The 18613-nt window shown below is 45.1% G+C and overlaps 1 protein-coding gene across 2 annotated transcripts in view; it reads left to right on the plus strand.

The window, feature by feature from the left end:
• Nucleotides 1-18613, plus strand: part of RFTN2 (raftlin family member 2) — a 133686-nt gene that overhangs the window by 66622 nt on the left and 48451 nt on the right. For both annotated transcript variants that reach the window (XM_077448720.1, XM_077448721.1), the window contains one exon: nucleotides 4504-4707. In XM_077448720.1, the coding sequence (XP_077304846.1) occupies nucleotides 4504-4707 (204 nt within the window). The remainder of the gene's footprint in view (nucleotides 1-4503; nucleotides 4708-18613) is intronic.

Raw genomic sequence — 18613 nt, forward strand, 5'->3', positions numbered from 1 at the left:
AGTACTCAGATTTTTGTGAAGTAAATTTGTAATCCACAGAATGGAAAGGGGTATCTTCACAAAGTGTCACAAAGATTAACAGATGTGGAGATCCACCTTCAGATAAAGCTGCATTAACAGTAAATAGGACCTAGCAGCTAGATCCACATACACAAGGATGGCAGAAGATCTCTCACCATTAGATGCACTTGATATATCTTCCTTCCAGCAATTGGTAGATTGATTGCTGTCTCAGTTGACTGGATGGTGATGTGAGCAACACATGCCACAGAAACCTTCAAACAGGATAATGATGATGATTGCTGCAGCACTGAAACTGGTCTCTAGATTTCTCTGCACTGTTAGCACATCTTCAGTAATCAGGCAGAATAACACACTGCAAACTCCCCTCTCATGTGTGCACCTTCCTTAGGAGAGTCACAGGCTCTGCCAGTGTTCAAGAGATAAACACATGGAATCCTTTCTTCTGTCTGCCTGTCACCATGCCAGTCTGTCTCTCCTCCTGTGTCCTCCTCTCTCTCCCCCAATCACAGCTCTCCTGAGCAGCTATCCAATCCTGTCTTTCATTGTTTTTGTTGTTAGGGGTGGGCTTCTTTCTTAGCTACCGCAGGACCCAATCAGCTTAGCCAGATAATGCAATGCAATGTTTCAGAGAGCAATATTCTGTATATATTACAGAGGCAATACTAAGCCTGTGCTACACATGTGTAGCACAAATACAATAAATAGCCAGAATATATATCATGTGATGCAAGGGTAATTTATAAATGTCCAAAAAAATATATAAATAAAATGCTTGTGCTCCATGTATTGCACAAAAATCCTTAATAATATAATAATTCAAAAGTCCATTATGAAAATAAAAAACATAAAACGTGATGATGGTGATGGCGATGATATCCTCATGCAGTGTGCACACACCCTCCACCAGATGTATCCTCACCTTAAGGGCTTTATATGAAAGCCTGTGATAAATATTGTTATCAGCTTGAAAAGATCCTCCTATGACTCCTCTTTCCTGTGGTGGCTAATTTTGGCTTAAATGCTGATATAAGGATCACTCCTACCTCCTGATTAAAGTGCAGATCAACAACCACTGCTTCCTCCTGGCTATCAGCAGTCACCTCACATATAACACATGTGGAAAACAATAGAAGCTTGCAATAGTGTGATAACGTTTAAAACAGGTTTATTGCAACTTAAATTCCACATAGATTTACACTCACATTTTTCATGATAAAAACACGCCTTTATATGCTTATAGACAGAGGGGTGACAACATCACCTGGAGACCGAATCTGCATCCCTGGCTCCCCGGACATTCACCCCCTCCTAAGCCTGTGCTGCAAGAGTCCTTGCTTACTTTGTCGTCAGCTGATCAAGCTCCTCCTACCGGTTTTGTCACAATCTCGTGAACTCTGGGAATTGTGATTGGCTGACATACTTCCCATATTATTTCTAACGGTGATCGCCACCATTTTCTCGTAGCTCATGATTATAATTAGATTGCGGCAACTTTCCTAATAGATATCCTATGTTGACAAAATCCAACTTGTATACTGCCAGTTTCTTGTGGCCGGCATATATTATTTAATTGTGACACCTGGCTGGTGAATATCTACTGCTCATATGCTGAATATGCTAACATTTGGTCTCTAGTGGGCAGTTTGTTATATTCCCATATGTAAGCCTGTTCAACCATAGTTACAAGCGACCCCTAGTGGTAATGCATGTATGATTGCTTTGAAAGTCTCCATTTTTCTTATGCCCACATTAAACTGGATTGCAGTAATTTATTTTGTAATAGTGTGTTAACTACCACTGAATATATTTTTTATACAGGATTTATATAGCGCCAACAGTTTACGCAGCGCTTTACAATATAAAAGGGAGACAATACACTTATAATACAATAAAATACAAGAGGATTAAGAGGGCTCTGCTTAGAAGAGCTTACAATCTATTAGGGTGGAGCAGGTGCAAAAGGTTGTAGCTGTGGGGAATGAAATGATGGAAGTGGTAAAAGATTAGTTGGAGATGTGATAAGCTTCCCTGAAGAGATGAATTTTCAGGGACCGCCTGAAGGTCTCAAGAGTAGGGGATAACCGCACAGGTTGAGGTAGTGAGTTGCAGAGGATGGGAGAGGCTCTAGATAAATCAGAGATGAGCATGGGAGGAGGAGACGAAAGAGCTTGAGAGTAGGAGGTCTTGAGAAGTGAAGAGAGGACGGTTTGGATGATATTTGGAGACAAGGTTGGTGATGTAGCTCGGGACAGAGCTGTGAATGGCTTTGTATGTTGTGGTTAGTATTTTGAATTTAATTTGCTGGGTGATTGGGAGCCGGTGTAGGGACTGGAAGAGAGGGTTGGCAGACACTGAGTGGTTGGTAAGATGGATAAGTCTGGCGGCAGCAGCATTCATGATAGACTGAAGAGGGGATAGCCTATGGAGAGGCAGGCCAATGAGAAGGGAGTTGTAATAGTCAAGGGAGTGAATGAGGAACTTGGTGGTTTCATTCATTAAAAAGGGGGAAATTTTAAAGATGTTATAGAGGTGAATTCTACAAACGTTTGACAATGATTGGAATGATTGGTTGCATTGTTGATTTTGGTGAAAAAGTCGGGGGGGTGGGGGGATATTATTAGCTGAGGTTTAGAGAGATTTCGTTTAAGGAAGTGGTGCGACATCCATGCTGATATGTCAGTTAGTAATACGAGTGGAAACTGAAGGAGTGAGGTGAGGTGTTGACAGATTTGGGTATCTTCGACGTATAAGTGGTATTGGAAGCCGTGGGTACTTGTCAAGTGACCAAGGGAGGAGGGGTAGATAGAGAAGGGGTCCAAGAACAGAGCCTTGGAGGACCCCCACAGAAAGGGGCAAAGGAAAGGAGGAGACAGAGTTGTAGGTAACACTGAAGGAGTGCTGTGATAGATAGGCAGAGAACCAGGATAGAGCAGAATCTTGGAGGCCAAGTGAATGGAGTTTATTGAGAAGGAGCTTTATATATATATATATATATATATATATATATATATATATATATATATAGATAGATAGATAGATAGATATATACATTATATATATAGATATAGATATATATAGATATAGATAGATATATAGGGATTTTTGTGCAATACATGGACATGGAGCATGTGCACTTTATATATCTTTTTGGACATTTATTTATTCGCCTTGCATCACAGGATATAGTTTCTGGTTATTTATTGTATTTGTGCTACACATGTATATTCGTTTTATAATTATTTAATTTTATTATTTAGCATTGTACATTTGATATACCAGGAAAAGTGGAAGTACCCTTTTGGCTGTGTAGTGTGCAAGAGGTATTTGAATTAGAATCACCTCACATATATGTACTTTCAACTATTTATTAAAATATGCACCTGGAGTTCCTTCTTAACAGTTTATCTGTTACAAAAAATAACATTACTAGTTTTCAAAGTTTATGAGAAATAGCATGTGTAATATGGGAATAAATATCTCTTTTTTAAAACACGTCACATAGGTGACCTGAATCAAACACATTATGATCCTTACTCTAGAGCAAGAATCACTATTATTTCATGTATCGGATAAATGGATGGATAGATGATAATCCATTTCCATTATTCAAAACTACGAGCTGAAAAGTATATAGTTCTTAGGTACATGCAAAGTACTATGTAGTAGCAGCAAAGTTAACTAAAGAAGAGAAGAAATAACAGAGATGAAAATAGATGTATAAAAGGGTGAGGGAGAACCTGTGCAATCAAGCCACAGCAAAAATAATCTAGCGACTTGCTTTATTACATGGAAAAAAGTACAATTGTCTTCATTCCCCACATGATCTATGGAATTTTACTTCACAAAACATTTCTTATGGGAAATATTTAGTATGGTCCCAAGGTGTTTTGTTAGTTACTTTGGTCATTCAGAGCACTGTGGCAGGTTCTCTTGACAGGCCAGTCCCCACCCCTCAATGGTTACATTCCATGTGCTCCCTTGCTACTCTGTCAGATCTCTAAAACTAATGTCTGTCTTGGCTCCATATCAAGGCTTACTGAGGGTAATAGTAAGCCCCAACTCCCACATAACCACAGTTATTTACTTACCTAAGTAGGAAAGCTGTGGCTGTCCCTCGTTTTCATCAAGATTCCAATTCTCATTATTGCCCATGCCTGTGCAGTAAGCTCTCATAGACTTGCATAAGACATTCTTGTGAGAGTCTTCAGTTTCACACTATGGCCCTATACATGTAACTTTGTTGCCAGACTGTGAGATGGAAGAAATTATGTGGTCCTTTTCACAGACTTGGATATCTGGAAAGAACTGAGCATTAGTTCCACAATCAGTTTCCTTAAAGACTTTTGGGGTTAGTGCATCTATGTGTGTATTAGCATAAAAAAATGCAATATGTTAAAAGGTCAAGTGCAAACCAGTTTAAAAAAATACAAAATAGATAAATGAAAATTATCTCAATGTCCCTTTCCTTTTGTTCATTAGGAAAAACATTATATGCTGTATTTAATGCTTTGGATGATGATCTAGCTTGCTACAAATACATTGAAGGCAACCTCTCTATGAAGGTCTGTAGAAAAGGCCCAACAATCAGTGCACTTGAAGCTGACTGGCTGGAAATGACAACATTTTATTATAAGCAAGGCTTTTCTTTAATTGATTCTTTTGTTCACTGGGAAACATTACGAGGTAAGTGTTTTTTTCTTTTACTTTCTTATTTTCTATGTCTATAATTTATTTTTTAAACCCTTAAAGTGTAATTGTGGGCAGACATGGGCAATCAAGTATTTGTAACAAGTAATAAAGGAAGTTAAAGCGGGAGTCCGCCGGGAGTCCGCGTTTTTTTTTTTTCAAAAGCCAGCAGCTACAAGATACAAACTGCAGCTGCTGACTTTTAAAATAGTGACACTTACCTGTCCAGCGCGCCCGCGATGTCGGCACCCGAAGCCGATCTGTAGATCGTATCTCGGGTGCTGCCGCCGCCATCTTGGGTATGGGAATCAGGAAATGGAGCCTTTCGGCTTCATTTCCCGGTTCCCTACTGCGCATGCGCGAGCCGCGCTGCGCAATAAGGACTTTCCGCAAGTGCCCGCCCCTTCCCGCAAGTGCCCCGCTGCCTGCTGGGAAAACACACAGATCCCAGAGGCAGCGGGGCACTTGCGGGAAGGGGCGGGCACTTGCGGAAAGGGGCGTAATATACGCCCCTTTCCGCAGAGAGCTATCCCGGAAGTGGGTACAGATACCTGTACTGTACAGGTATCTGCACCCCCCTCCCCCCTGAAAGGTGCCAATTGTGGCGCCGGAGGGGGGGAGGGTTCCGATGAGCGGAAGGTCCACTTTAGGGTGGACCTCCGCTTTAAAGGAGAAGTATAGTCAAAGGATTTCTGTCTATAATGCCCCGTACACACGACCGGACTTTTCAACATCAAAAGTCTGACGGAATGATTCCGGCAGACTATTCGATCGTGTGTGGGCTGCAACGGACTTTTGATTCACAAAAGTCTGACAGACTTTAGAAATGGAACATGCTTAAAATTTTTCCGCCAGAACTCTGCCGGACCCAGGAATCCGCTCGTGTGTGTGCTAGTCTGACGGACTAAAACCGACGCTAGGGCAGCTATTGGCTACTGGCTATGAACTTCCTTATTCTAGTCCAGTCATACGTCATCACGTTCGAATCCGTCGGACTTTGGTGTGATTGTGTGTGGCCAAGTCCGTTCATTCGGAAAGTCTGTCAGAACTCTGTCAGAACTCCGTCGAAAGTCGGCCGGACTTAAGTCCTGTCGTGTCTACGCGGCATAACTCTCCTGTAGGTCACAGGAGTGCAGTTCGTTCTGCACTCCTATGACCTGTTTTCAGCCATCAGCAGGCTAAAGTCCGCAGTTGGCAGACGTCACTCAGCCGGTCCAAGCTCTGAAAAGATCCTGACCATATGGTCAGTATCCACCCAGATGCCCGGACCAACTGGCTCAGCCTCTTAGAGATCCACTGGGAGCCTGAGCCAGCCCCTCCCGCCCCTTCCACAGCTCAATGCTCTAGTTAGCCGTGGAGGGGCAGAGCAGAGACCCTGTGACTGACAGTTACTGCTCTCTGCTCAGTTCTCACTGCAGGGGACAAATGCAGCAACAGATCAATGATGCATCCATCTAGGTGAGCATCATTTTTATTTATTTTTTTAAGTCTATACTTTTCTTTTAAAGCTGAACTGAAGTTAAAAAAAAAAAAGAAACATTGATAGTAGTTCATTGTTTTTTGGTAAAATAAACTTTTTAAATCTATTGAGCCAAACAAATTGCTTCACCTGTAACCTATAATTTTTTTTTTTTACACTGCCTATGGAGGATACACATTGCATTGTATAATCCAGGCCCATTCCTGGCATGGGTGAGCTTTTGAGAGAATTAAGGAGGGGAAGGGAGAGCTGTTGAGAGAATTAATTCAAAAACTTTAGTGCTTCTGCTGTGAACTTGAGGATTCATTTTTGCCTGGTTATGGAAGGTATATTTTACACTAAATGCTTATAGCTTGGTCATTATTACTGTATACTTTAAGGTCTTCTTCTATAAACCACTTGACGACCAGCAACGTACAGTCAGGTCCATAAATATTGGAACAGCGACACAATTCTAATGTTTTTGGCTCTGTACACCACCACAATGGGTTTGAAATTAACCGAACATGATGTGCTTTAACTACATCCAAATCAGGTGAACTGTGTAGAAATTACAACAGTTTGTATATGTGCCTCCCACTTTTTAAAGGGACCAAAAGTAATGGGACAATTGGCTGCTCAGCTGTTTCATCCCTCATTATCCCATTTACAAGAAGCAGATAAAAGGTCCCGAGTTAAATTTCAAGTGTACTATTTGCATTTGGAATCTGTTGCTGTCAACTCTCAATATGAGATCCAAAGAGCTGTCACTATCAGTGAAGCAAGCCATCATTAGGCTGAAAAAAACAAAACAAACCCAGATAGGAAAAACATTAGGTGTGGCCAAATAAACTCTTTGGAACATCCTTAAAAAGAAAGAACGCATCGGTGAGCTCAGCAACACCAAAAGACCTGGAAGACCACGGAAAACATCTGTGGTGGATGACCGAAGAGTTCTTTCCCTGGTAAAGAAAACACCCTTCACAACAGTTGGCCAGATCAAGAACACTCTCCAGGAGGTAGGTGCATGTGTGTCAAAGTCAACAATCAAGAGAAGACTTCACCAGAGTGAATACACAGGGTTCACCACAAGATGTAAACCATTGGTGAGCCTCAAAAACAGAAAGGCCAGATTAGTTTGCCAAACAACATCTAAAAAAGCCTTCACAGTTCTGGAACAACATCCTATGTACAGAGGAGACCAAGATCAACTTGTACCAGAGTGATGGGAAGAGAAGAGTATGGAGAAGGAAAGGAACTGCTCATGATCCAAAGCATACCACCTCATCAGTGAAGCATGGTGGTGGTAGTGTCATGGCGTGGGCATGTATGGCTGCCAATGGAACTGGTTCTCTTGTATTTATTGATGATGTGACTGCTGACAAAAGCAGCAGGATGAATTCTGAAGTGTTTCAGGCAATGTTATCTGCTCATATTCAGAAAAATGCTTCAGAACTCATTGAACGGCGCTTCACAGTGCAGATGGACAATGACCCGAAGCATACTGCGAAATCAACCAAAGAGTTTTTTTAAAGGGAAAGAAGTGGAATGTTATGCAATGGCCAAGTCAGTCACCTGACCTGAATCCGATTGAGCATGCATTTTACTTGCTGAAGACAAAACTGAAGGGAAAATGCCCCAAGAGCAAGCAGCAACTGAAGACAGTTGCAGTAGAGGCCAGGGATGAAACCCAGCATCTGGTAAAGTCTATGCATTCCAGACTTCAGGCTGTAATTGACTGCAAAGGATTTCCAACCAAGTATTAAAAAAGTGAAAGTTTGATGGATGATTGTTAATCTGTCCCATTGCTTTTGGTACCTTAAAAAGTGTGAGGCACATATGCAAACTGTTGTAATTCCTATACCATTCACCTGATTTGGATGTAAATACCCTCAAATCAAAGCTGAAAGTCTGCAGTTAAAGCACACCTTGTTCGGCTCATTTCAAACCTATTGTGCTGGTGTATAGAGCCAAAAAGATTAGAATTGTGTCGATGTTCCAATATTTATGGACCTGACTGTACCTGTACGTCAATAGACTTCAAGTGGTTATACCGAGATACCTACAGATGCAGACATCATTCCAATACCGTTTATTAGAGCCAACGGTCAGCTCTCTTGTAAGAGCAATCCTAATTAGCTAAATTGCTTTTACAATCAGCAGAAGTGGATCCCCCCCCCCCATCCGGCCGCCTTCCATGGTTTTACCGGGATCTCCTATCGCATCCCGATCGCACTAAAGTAGCTCAGTTTCAAAGCTGCACACCAGTGTGAATGGGGGCTAAAGCTACTTCTAGTCTCTCTTGACCCACAGCACCAGCCACATGGTTACAAAGTCTGTATAGCCGTGGCCAACAGTTTTGAGAATGACACAAATATAAATTTTCACGTCTGCTACTTCAGTGCTTTTTTAGATCTTTTGTCAGATGTTACTATGGTATACTGAAGTATAATTACAAGCATTTCATAAGTGTCAAAGGCTTTTATTAACAATTACATTAAGTTTATGCAAAGAGTCAATATTTGTAGTGTTAACCCTCCTTTTTCAAGATGTCATGGTTATGCAATAGTTTGTCTGCTTACCTGTTCCCATGTGTTCATCTAGAGACCAACCGACCCTCACCTGTCTGCTTTTGTAATCCATCCTCTGGCATGGCTCCACCCAAGCTCCTATCAGAGAGCTCTATATTAAACTGTGCACTGCAGGCCAGCCCTGCTGATCAACCTTTGTGTGTTTAGCTTCCTGTTACCTGCCGTGTGCTCGTCTGTTGTTCCGTTACCGACTTTGGCGTGTCCTTGACTATCCCTGTTTGCCTGTGATCCTGACCTTTTGGCGTGTCCCTGACTATTCCCATCTGCTTGTGGCCCCGACCTTGGCTTTGTCCCCCACTATCCCTATCCTCCTGTTGCCTACTGTGGGTGTGAGCTGGGGGACCGTGGGGGTCGCGACCTGGAGCCAGTTGCAGCCAAGTCCATCCTCACCACTAGAGGTGCTGGTGAACACCTGCTGGCTCTTAGACTCCGCGCCCCAGGGAATCTTACACTCTAACCCCAGTGGGATCTGTCCCCATCTGCAGCAGTCAGCCGTAGGGTCCACAACCTTGCGGTGTATTCTGATCCCTACGGTGTGCATCTGTCACCTTGCCTCAAGGTGACCTGACAGTTTGATCAGCCATGGACCCGGCTGACATGCCGCTTCCTACAGCCGATCCGTTGCAGGGCTTAGTTCGCAGACTTGAGACCCAAGAATTGCATCAGATCCAGGTGATGCGATTCCTTCAAGATCTGACTTCCCGCTTTGAGCAGCTACAGGCTTCCTTGGGAGCCCTGAACCTGCAGCTTCAAGTACAGTCAGCAGCTGCACCTATCGCACCAGTCACATCTATGCATGCATTATTACTGCCAGCTCCGTCCCGTTTCTTTGGGGACTCCAAGGCTTGCAGGGGGTTCCTTAGCCAGTGCACAATTCATTTTGAACTTCAGCCCCAAAACTTCCTGTCCGATCGGGCAAAAGTAGCATATATCATATCCCTCCTGTCCGGCGAGGCACTAGCTTGGGCTGCCCCTCTGTGGGAACTGAAGGATCCAGTGGTTTTTAGCCTGTCTGATTTCTTGAAACTTTTTCGGAATATCTTCGAGGAACCGGGTCGTGTCTCCTCAGCGGCTAGCGCTCTTTTACGTCTCCGTCAAGAGTCCGCGTCTGTGGGACAGTATGCTCTTCAGTTCCGTATCCTCACAGCTGAATTGAGCTGGAATAATGATGCCCTAGTTGCAACCTTTTTACATGGCCTCTCTGATAGAGTGAAGGATGAATTAGCAGGAAGATCCCTTCCTGCTGATCTGGACAGTGTCATCACCTTGTGTAGCCAGATCGATATTCGCTTTCAGGAAATGGCCCTGGAAAAAAGACGCCAGCACTCCCCGTTCTTTAGGCAGCCTGAGCCCCCAGTCCCTTCTCTTCGATCCGAGGAGCACCCCCTGCCTACCGAGGAACCTATGCAGTTGGGCTGGACTAAGTTATCTCCCGAAGAACGTGTTAGGCGCAGAACTCTGGGCTAATGCCTCTATTGTTGGGCCAAAGGTCATTTCTGTGACACTTGTTCTCTTCGTCCGGAAAAACGTTCAGAGCTAATACATCTGGAAGGTGGAGTATTAGACCCTGAAATATCACCTTCACCTTCTCGTCTTCTCCTTTCTGTGTTGCTTCATGTCGGTGCTTCCTCTCGTTCGGTCTCAGCACATCTGGATTCCGGAGCCGCTGCCAATTTCATGGATTGGGAAACTGCATCCTCCATGAGACTTACCCTTTTGCCCCTTACGATGCCATTGGTGGTCTTGGCGATTGATGGCACGGTTCCCCCAGGGGGCCCTATCCGCTTCCAGACTCTTCCTGTTAAGATATCAGTAGGGACACTTCACCAGGAGTGGATATCCTTCCTTGTCTTACCTAAGGCTTCATCTCCTATCATATTAGGTCTTCCTTGGTTACGGCTCCATTCTCCACACGTTGACTGGTCTGCTGGACAGATCCTGGCTTGGGGTTCCTCTTGTTCCTCTTCCTGCCTACTCAAGGGTACCCCAAAGGAGAGACTTCCTGTTACCACCATCCCAGTATCTTCTGCTCTTCCCGCTGTATATAGCGATCTCTGCGATGCGTCCTGCAATCCTGCAATAGTCGAACTGATGCACTCTCTAGGTCATGTGGTACTCTGGATGAGGGGCCCACCTATGAACCTGAGTCAATCATTCACTCTAGTTCGCATAACCATTTACCTTTGCCTGTCCCTAATCTCTCTTGGACGCACAGCCAGGCTAACTTGTCTGCAAGTTCCACAGTTGCTATGCCCTGTGATGTGATTGAGATGGTCGCTACACCTGACAATACTATTCTGTCGGCCTCTGCACCAGTTATGCCAGTCCAGCCCATGCCCAATGAGCTTCCTGCTTCTTGTTCAGGACCTTCTGTGACCTGGCCTCACCCTACTGCTACTATGCCCGTTCTAACCCGTTTAAGAGGCTCAATCCATCCTTTGGATAGTATACCTCATTCGGCCAGGAGGGGTTTTCAATCTTTTTCTCAGGGTTCTCTGAATTCTGTTTGTGTTTCAGCTATCCAGCTTGACTCTTGTGGCATGTCGCCTTCTAACCAACCTGACCTCAGGGATCCACTGACCTCTGCCCAGTCTGGTGGTCCTGTTATGGATGCCCAGCTCATCTTTAAGGGTCTGGGGGACCCTGCTAAGGCTCCTGATCTTCTCATGCTCTTACCCATTCCTAAGAAGCCTTTAGTCCTTAAGTCCTCTCGTCCTCTCTCTACCTCGGTTCCAGTCTCTGAGGATATTCTAAAATACGAGGTTAGTCAAGTTTTGGATTCCCAGCTCTGTAAAGGCATTCTTCAGTACCTCGTACATTGGAAAGGGTTTGGCCCTGAGGAGAGGCCTTGGATCACTGCATCTGAGGTCTTTGCTCCTAGTCTGTTGAGGAGGTTCCATCTGGAGTTTCCCTTTAAGCCTGGACCCAGGCGGGGGAGGGGGGGGGGAGGCCTCGTAAGAGGGAGGGTACTGTCATGGTTATGCAATAGTTTGTCTGCTTACCTGTTCCCATGTGTTCATCTAGAGACCAGCCGACCCTCACCTGTCTGCTTTAGTAATCCATCCTCTGGCATGGCTCCACCCTAGCTCCTATCAGAGAGCTCTATATTAACCTGCTGATCAACCTTTGTGTGTTTAGCTTCCTGTTACCTGCCGTGTGCTCATCTGTTGTTCCGTTACCGACTTTGGCATGTCCTTGACTATCCCTGTTTGCCTGTGATCCTGACCTTTTGGCGTGTCCCTGACTATTCCCGTCTGCTTGTGGCCCCGACCTTGGCTTTATCCCCCACTATCCCTATCCTTCTGTTGCCTACTGTGGGTGTGAGCTGGGGGACCGTGGGGGTCGCGACCTGGAGCCAGTTGCAGCCAAGTCCATCCTCACCACTAGAGGCGCTGGTGAACACCTGCTGGCTCTTAGACTCCGCGCCCCAGGGAATCTTACGCTCTAACCCCAGTGGGATCTGTCCCCCGTCTGCAGCAGTGAGCCGTAGGGTCCACAACCTTGCGGTGCACTCCTGATCCCTACGGTGTGCATCTGTCACCTCTCCTCAAGGTGACCTGACACAAGACTTCTGAAACTCATCCTGAAATGCTGTCAATCAACTTCTGGGCCACTTCCTGACTGATAGCAGCCCATTCTTGCATAATCAATGGTTGAAGTTTTTCAGAATTTGTGGAGTTTTTGTTTGTTCACTGGCCTCTTGAGGATTGACCACAAGTTCTCAATGGGATTAAGGTCTGGGGAGTTTCTTTGCCATGGACCCAAAATTTAGTTATCACCTTTGCCTTTTGGCAAGGTGTTCCATCATGCTGGAAAAGGCATTGTTCATCACCAAACTGTTCTTGGATAGTTGGTAGAAGATGCTCTCAGAGGATATTTTTGTACCATTCTTTAGTCATGTGTTCTTAGGCAAAATTGTGAGTAAGCACACTCCCTTGGCTGAGAAGCAACCCCACGCATGAAAAGTCTCAAGATTCTTAACTGTTGACATGACACAGGATTGATGGCAGTGCTCACCTTTTCTTCTCCAGACAAGGTTTTTTCTGGATGCCCCAAACAATCAAAAAGGGCCAATGACTTTACCTCAGTCCTCAGCAGTCCAATCCCTGTACCTTTTGCAGAATATCAGTCTGTCTCTGATGTTTTTCCTGGAGAGAATTGACTTCTTTGCTGCTCTTCTTGACACCAGGCCACCCTCCAAAAGTCTTATACCAAGAGTATATGCAAATTGCCATAAAAAAGAAAAAAATGGAGGCAGCAAACTTTGTGAAAATGAATATTTGTGTCATTCTCAAAACTTTTGGCCACGGCTGTATATAACATAAAATAATCATCTGTAATGAGTTACCAGCAATAACATTTAGCAGGATAGCTGGGAATGTAATGTTTACAAAACAGATATCTGTTAACTGTTGAAATTTTCAAGCACGTAAGATCTCAAGCATGCTTCATACAGTAGAGTACATATATACTCATACATGGACTTTTGTCATACTTATGATTCCAAATACATCACACCACCCTTGATACTTTTTTGCAACTACAGTTGTGGTCATAAGTTTATATACCCTGGCAGAATTTATGATTTCTTGGCCATTATTCAGAGAATATGAATGATAACACCAAAAAACAAAACAAAAAAACTCTCTTTCACTCATGGTTAGTGTTTGGCTGAAGCCCTTATCAATCAACTGTGTTTACTCTTTTTAAATCATAATGACAACAGAAACTACCCAAATGACCCTGATCAAAAGTTAACACACCCCAGTTCTTAAAGAGGAAGTAAACCCTGACAGGTTTACTTCCTCTTTGTTTCCCTACAAAGGCAAAGCATAATGGGCTACTATGCATCCTATAGTATCATAGTAGCCTATTTGTCACTTACCTGACACAGGAGCCTGCGTTGACCCAGATTTCCTCGCCTGCTGGAAGCGTCCATCTTCCTTCCGGGGTTGCGGACTCCAGCTCTGGCCGGAGTCGCGTGACGTCACTCACACGCGTGCGCTGGAGCTGCCAGTCACGGCATGTCCTTTAGTGAAAACAGCATGCCGTGTCACTTATAAAGTGTGCATGCGCCGAATACAGCGGCGCATGTGCAGAAGGAATCCTCTTACGGGGAATTGTAAATATCTCCTAAACCATGTAGGTTTAGGAGATATTTACAGCACCTACAGGTAAGCCTTAATCGAGGCTTACCTGTAGGTGAAAGTGTGTTGTAAGGGTTTACAACCACTTTAATACCACGTATTGCCTCCTTTAACATCAATGACAGCTTAAAGTCTTTTGTGGTATTTGTAGATGAGGCTCTTTATCTTCTCAGATAGTAAAGCTGTCCATTCCTCTTGGCAAAAAAGCCTCCAGTTCTTGGGCTGTTATGCATGAACTGCACATTTGAGATCTCCCCGGAGTGGCTCAATGATATTGAGGTCAAGAGACTGAGATGGCAACTCCAGAACCTTCACTCTATTCTTCTGTTGCCAATGGTAGGTCGACTTGGCCTTGTGTTTTGGATCATTGTCATGTTGGAATGTCCAAGTACATCCCATGCGCAGCTTCCTGGCTGATGAATGCAAATGTTGCTCCAGTATTTTTTGATAACATACTGCATTTACCTCAACATCAATTTTGACAACATTTCCTGTGCCTTTGTAACTCGCACATCCCCAAAACATCAGCAATCCACCTCTGTGTTTCACAGTAGGAATGGTGTACCTTTCATCATAGGCCTTGTTGACTCCTCTCCAAATGTAGAGTCTATGGTTCTGGCCAAAAAGCTAAATTTTGGTCTTATCACTCCAAATGACTTTGTGCCAGTAAGGTTTGAGGCTTGTCTCTTTACTGTTTGGCATATTGTAAGCGGGATACTTTGTAGCATTTGCGTAGTAATGGGTTTCTTCTGGAGACTCAACCATGCAGCCGTATTTCCCTCCTCATTGAAAGTGCATCTTGAAACAGCCATACCACATATTGTCCTGTATTTCACATTAAGTTATTTGCGGGTTTTTCTTCGCATCCTGAACAATTTTCCTGCCAGTTGTGGTTGAACCCTTAGCTGGTCTACCTGACCGTGGTTTGGTTTCAACAGAACCCCTCATTTTCCACTTCTTCATTAGAGATTGAACACTGCTGATTGGCATTCTCAATTCCTTGGATATCTTTTTATATCCCTTTTCCTGTTTTATACAGTTCAACTATCTCTTCCCACAGATCCTTTGACAATTCTTTTGCTTTCCCCATGACTCAGAATCCAGAAACGTCATTGCAGCACTGGATGAAAGATGCAAGGGTCTGTCAGGAGTCCAGAAGCTCATTGACCTTTTACACACACACACACTAATTACAAGCAAACAGATCACAGGTGAGGATGGTTACATTTAATAGCCATTCAAACCCCTTTGTGTCAAATTGTGTGCATGTTACATATAGTTACATAGTAGGTGAGGTTGAAAAAAGACCAACCTATGTGTGTGGTTATATGTCACTATTACATTGTATTACATTGTATATCCCTGTATGTTGTGGTCATTCAGGTGCTTATCTTTTTTTTTTTTTTAAACTATCGATGCTCCCCACTGAGACCACCACCTGTGGAAGGGAATTCTACATCCTTGCCACTTACAGTAAAGAACACTCTAGTTTAGTAGTTTGCAGAAGATAGCTTGAAGGAAAGATAACATTGTTTAATATCTAATTTTAATTCATAGTAACTGACAAGGTTTCTGCATTTCTGGCAGATCAAACAGGTATTTTCTGTACTTGTTCCAAATGTTACTAGCCTGAAAAATAAATGTATCAAATCCACCACATCTAAGAAATGGTAAGCAGCAATATTTTGAATTGTTGTTTTTGGGTTTAGATATCCTTTTAGATATCTTGTAACCATCTCCTGATTTTTTTTTGGGGTGCAGCATTGAATGACTGAGTAATTGTCAGGCAAACTATTACAGTACTACAACTGAAAACGGGCCTGGAAAGAAGAGTTGGTTAAGCAGTGCCCAAAAATGTTATTTAATTTGTTTACCACTCACAAGCAGTCTATATCCATGGCTGTTTTGTGGTGTTTTTCAAATGGTATTTAAATAGCTCCTTTAAGCTATCCTAGACTTGATTTTGTTTGGTTTAAAAAGGAAAAATACAAAGAACACTAAATGGAGCAAAAAACTACTATTAATACACCCCTTTCCCCATAGAAGAGATGTACTACATATGTTTTTATTTTATTTTGCCCTACTATATGCTTTAACAGACAAAAACAATGTCAAAGTATACAATTTACCAACATTAACATACCTTTGCTGATGACATTTGATAGTACTGTGATGAAAAATAAAGGAAGCGAAATCACCAGTAACATTCCACTATTGGCTTCCTTCCTGATAAGTATCCTTCTGGTTGCAATTAGGTTTGCTCCTTAATTTGTGTAAATTCCTGGTATACTGAATCACATGCAGTGTGAATGTAACACAACAAATTCATCACTGTGTGAAGTAAATGTTTTTTTTTTTTTTTTTTTTAAGAGAATGCACATAGTTGGTACAGAAAGTCAGAAACAATAGACAGGGGCGTACCTAGAGCATTTGGCACCCGGGGCGGATCCTATATCTGGCACCCCCCCCCCCCACCATAAAATGTAAAAACACCCACCGTGTCCCCTGCATACCTCTGCATCCTTCAATATCTTTTTGTCACTACTGTGTACCCCCTCTCCACAACTGCACCTCTGGACCCCTTTAAATTACACAGCACCCTGCACCTCTGGACCCCTTTACATTACACAGGACCTTGCACCTAAGGACCTCTTTACATTACACAGCCCCTGCACCTCTGGACCCCTTTACATTACACAGCAGCCTGCACCTCTGGACCCCTTTACATTACACAGCTCTTGTACCACTGGACCCCTTTACATAACATAGCACCCTGAACCTCCTGACCCCTTTACATTACACAGCGCCCTGCACCTCTGGACCCCTTTACATTACACAGGACCTTGCGCCTAAGGACCTCTTTACATTACACAGCAGCCTGCACCTCTGGACCCCTTTACATTACACAGCTCTTGTACCTCTGGACCCCTTTACATTACACAGCACCCTGCACCTCTGCACCCCTTTACATTACACAGCCCTTGTACCCATGGATCCCTTTACATTACACAGCACCCTGAACCTCTGGACCCCTTTACATTACACAACCCTTGTACCTCTGGACCCCTTTACATTACACAGCACCCTGCACCTCTGCACCCCTTTACATTACACAGCCCCTCACAGCTCTGGACCCTCTGCATGTTACACAGATCCCCTACAGTGCAGACCCCCCTCCCTACCATACAGACCCCCATCTACAGTGTAGACCCCCTACAGTGCAGACCCTCCTACAGTACAGACCCCTCCACCCTATAGCGCAGACCCCCCCCTACAGTGCAGACCCTCCTACAGTACAGACCCACCCCCCTACAGCACAGACCCCCCTACAGTACATCCTCACCTACAGTACAGAATCCTCACCTACAGTACAGACCCCCCTACAGTGCAGAATCTTCCCCTACAGTACAGACCCCTCCCCTACAGTGCAGGACCCCTTCTACAGTGCAAGACCCCCCTACAGTGCAGGAACCCTTCTACAGTGCAGGAACCCTTCTATAGTGCAGGAACCCTTCTACAGTGCAGGACCCCTTCTACAGTGCAGACCCCCCTACAGTGCAGGACCCCTTCTACAGTGCAGGACCCCCTACAGTGCAGGACCCCCCCTACAGTGCAGGACCCCTTCTACAGTGCAGGACCCCTTCTACAGTGCAGGACCCCCCTACAGTGCAGGACCCCTTCTACAGTGCAGGACCCCCCTACAGTGCAGACCTTCTACAGTGCAGGACCCCCCTACAGTGCAGGACCCCCCCCCCTACAGTGCAGGACCCCTTCTACAGTGCAGGACCCCCTCTACAGTGCAGGACCCCTACGGTGCAGGACCCCTATAGTGCATGACCCCTTCTACAGTGCAGGACCCCTTCTACAGTGCAGGACCCCCCTAAAGTGCAGGACCCCCCCTACAGTGCAGGACCCCCCTACAGTGCAGGACCCCCCCTACAGTGCAGGACCCCCCCTACATTGCAGGACCCACCACAGTAAAGAACCCCCCTACAGTGCAGGACCCCCCCTACAGTGCAGGACCCCCTACAGTGCAGGACCCCCCTACAGTGCAGGACCCCCCCCCTACAGTGCAGGACCCCCCTACAGTGCAGGACCCACCACAGTAAAGAACCCCTAGTGTACCTGGAGCCCAAGGCAGCGGCATTGCAGGGGGGAGGTGCGAGCAGCACCCGAGTGGAGTGTCACCTGTCGGCTCAGTGATCCGGGACCCGGCGCAATAATCCCCTTCTCTCTGTAGTCACGTGACTCACATCGCGCCGTTCAGATCAGTCTCGGGCAGCGGCTGAGTGACAGCTGAGCAGAGTGAAGCCGCCTCCCCCTCCTTGTCTACACAGTGCTGTGCATAGAGGAGGGGGAGGCGGCTTCACTCTGCTCGGCTGTGAGTGACAGCCGCTGCCCGAGACTGATCAGAACGGCAGCGCAACGCGACCACAGAGACAAGGGGAGCCGGGTCCCGGATCACTGAGCCGGCAGATGTCACTCCACTCGGGTGCTGCTCGCACCCCCCCCCCCCCCCCGCAATGCCGCCCACTGCCAGTGCCTCGGGCTCCTCACGGCGCTGTCTGACACTTCAGTTGCGGAGAGGGGAGGGTGGGGGCGCTGGCCTGACACCCCCCCAGTGTGTGGCACCCGGGGCGGCCCCCCCTACTTAGTACGCCCCTGACAATAGATATAGAAAATTATGCCTAGTTCAGCAGATCATA

This window comes from Lithobates pipiens, unplaced genomic scaffold, assembly GCF_037356315.1.
Source record: "Lithobates pipiens isolate NorthernLeopardFrog02 unplaced genomic scaffold, aLitPip1_a1.2 Scaffold_22, whole genome shotgun sequence".
Lineage (NCBI taxonomy): Eukaryota > Metazoa > Chordata > Amphibia > Anura > Ranidae > Lithobates > Lithobates pipiens.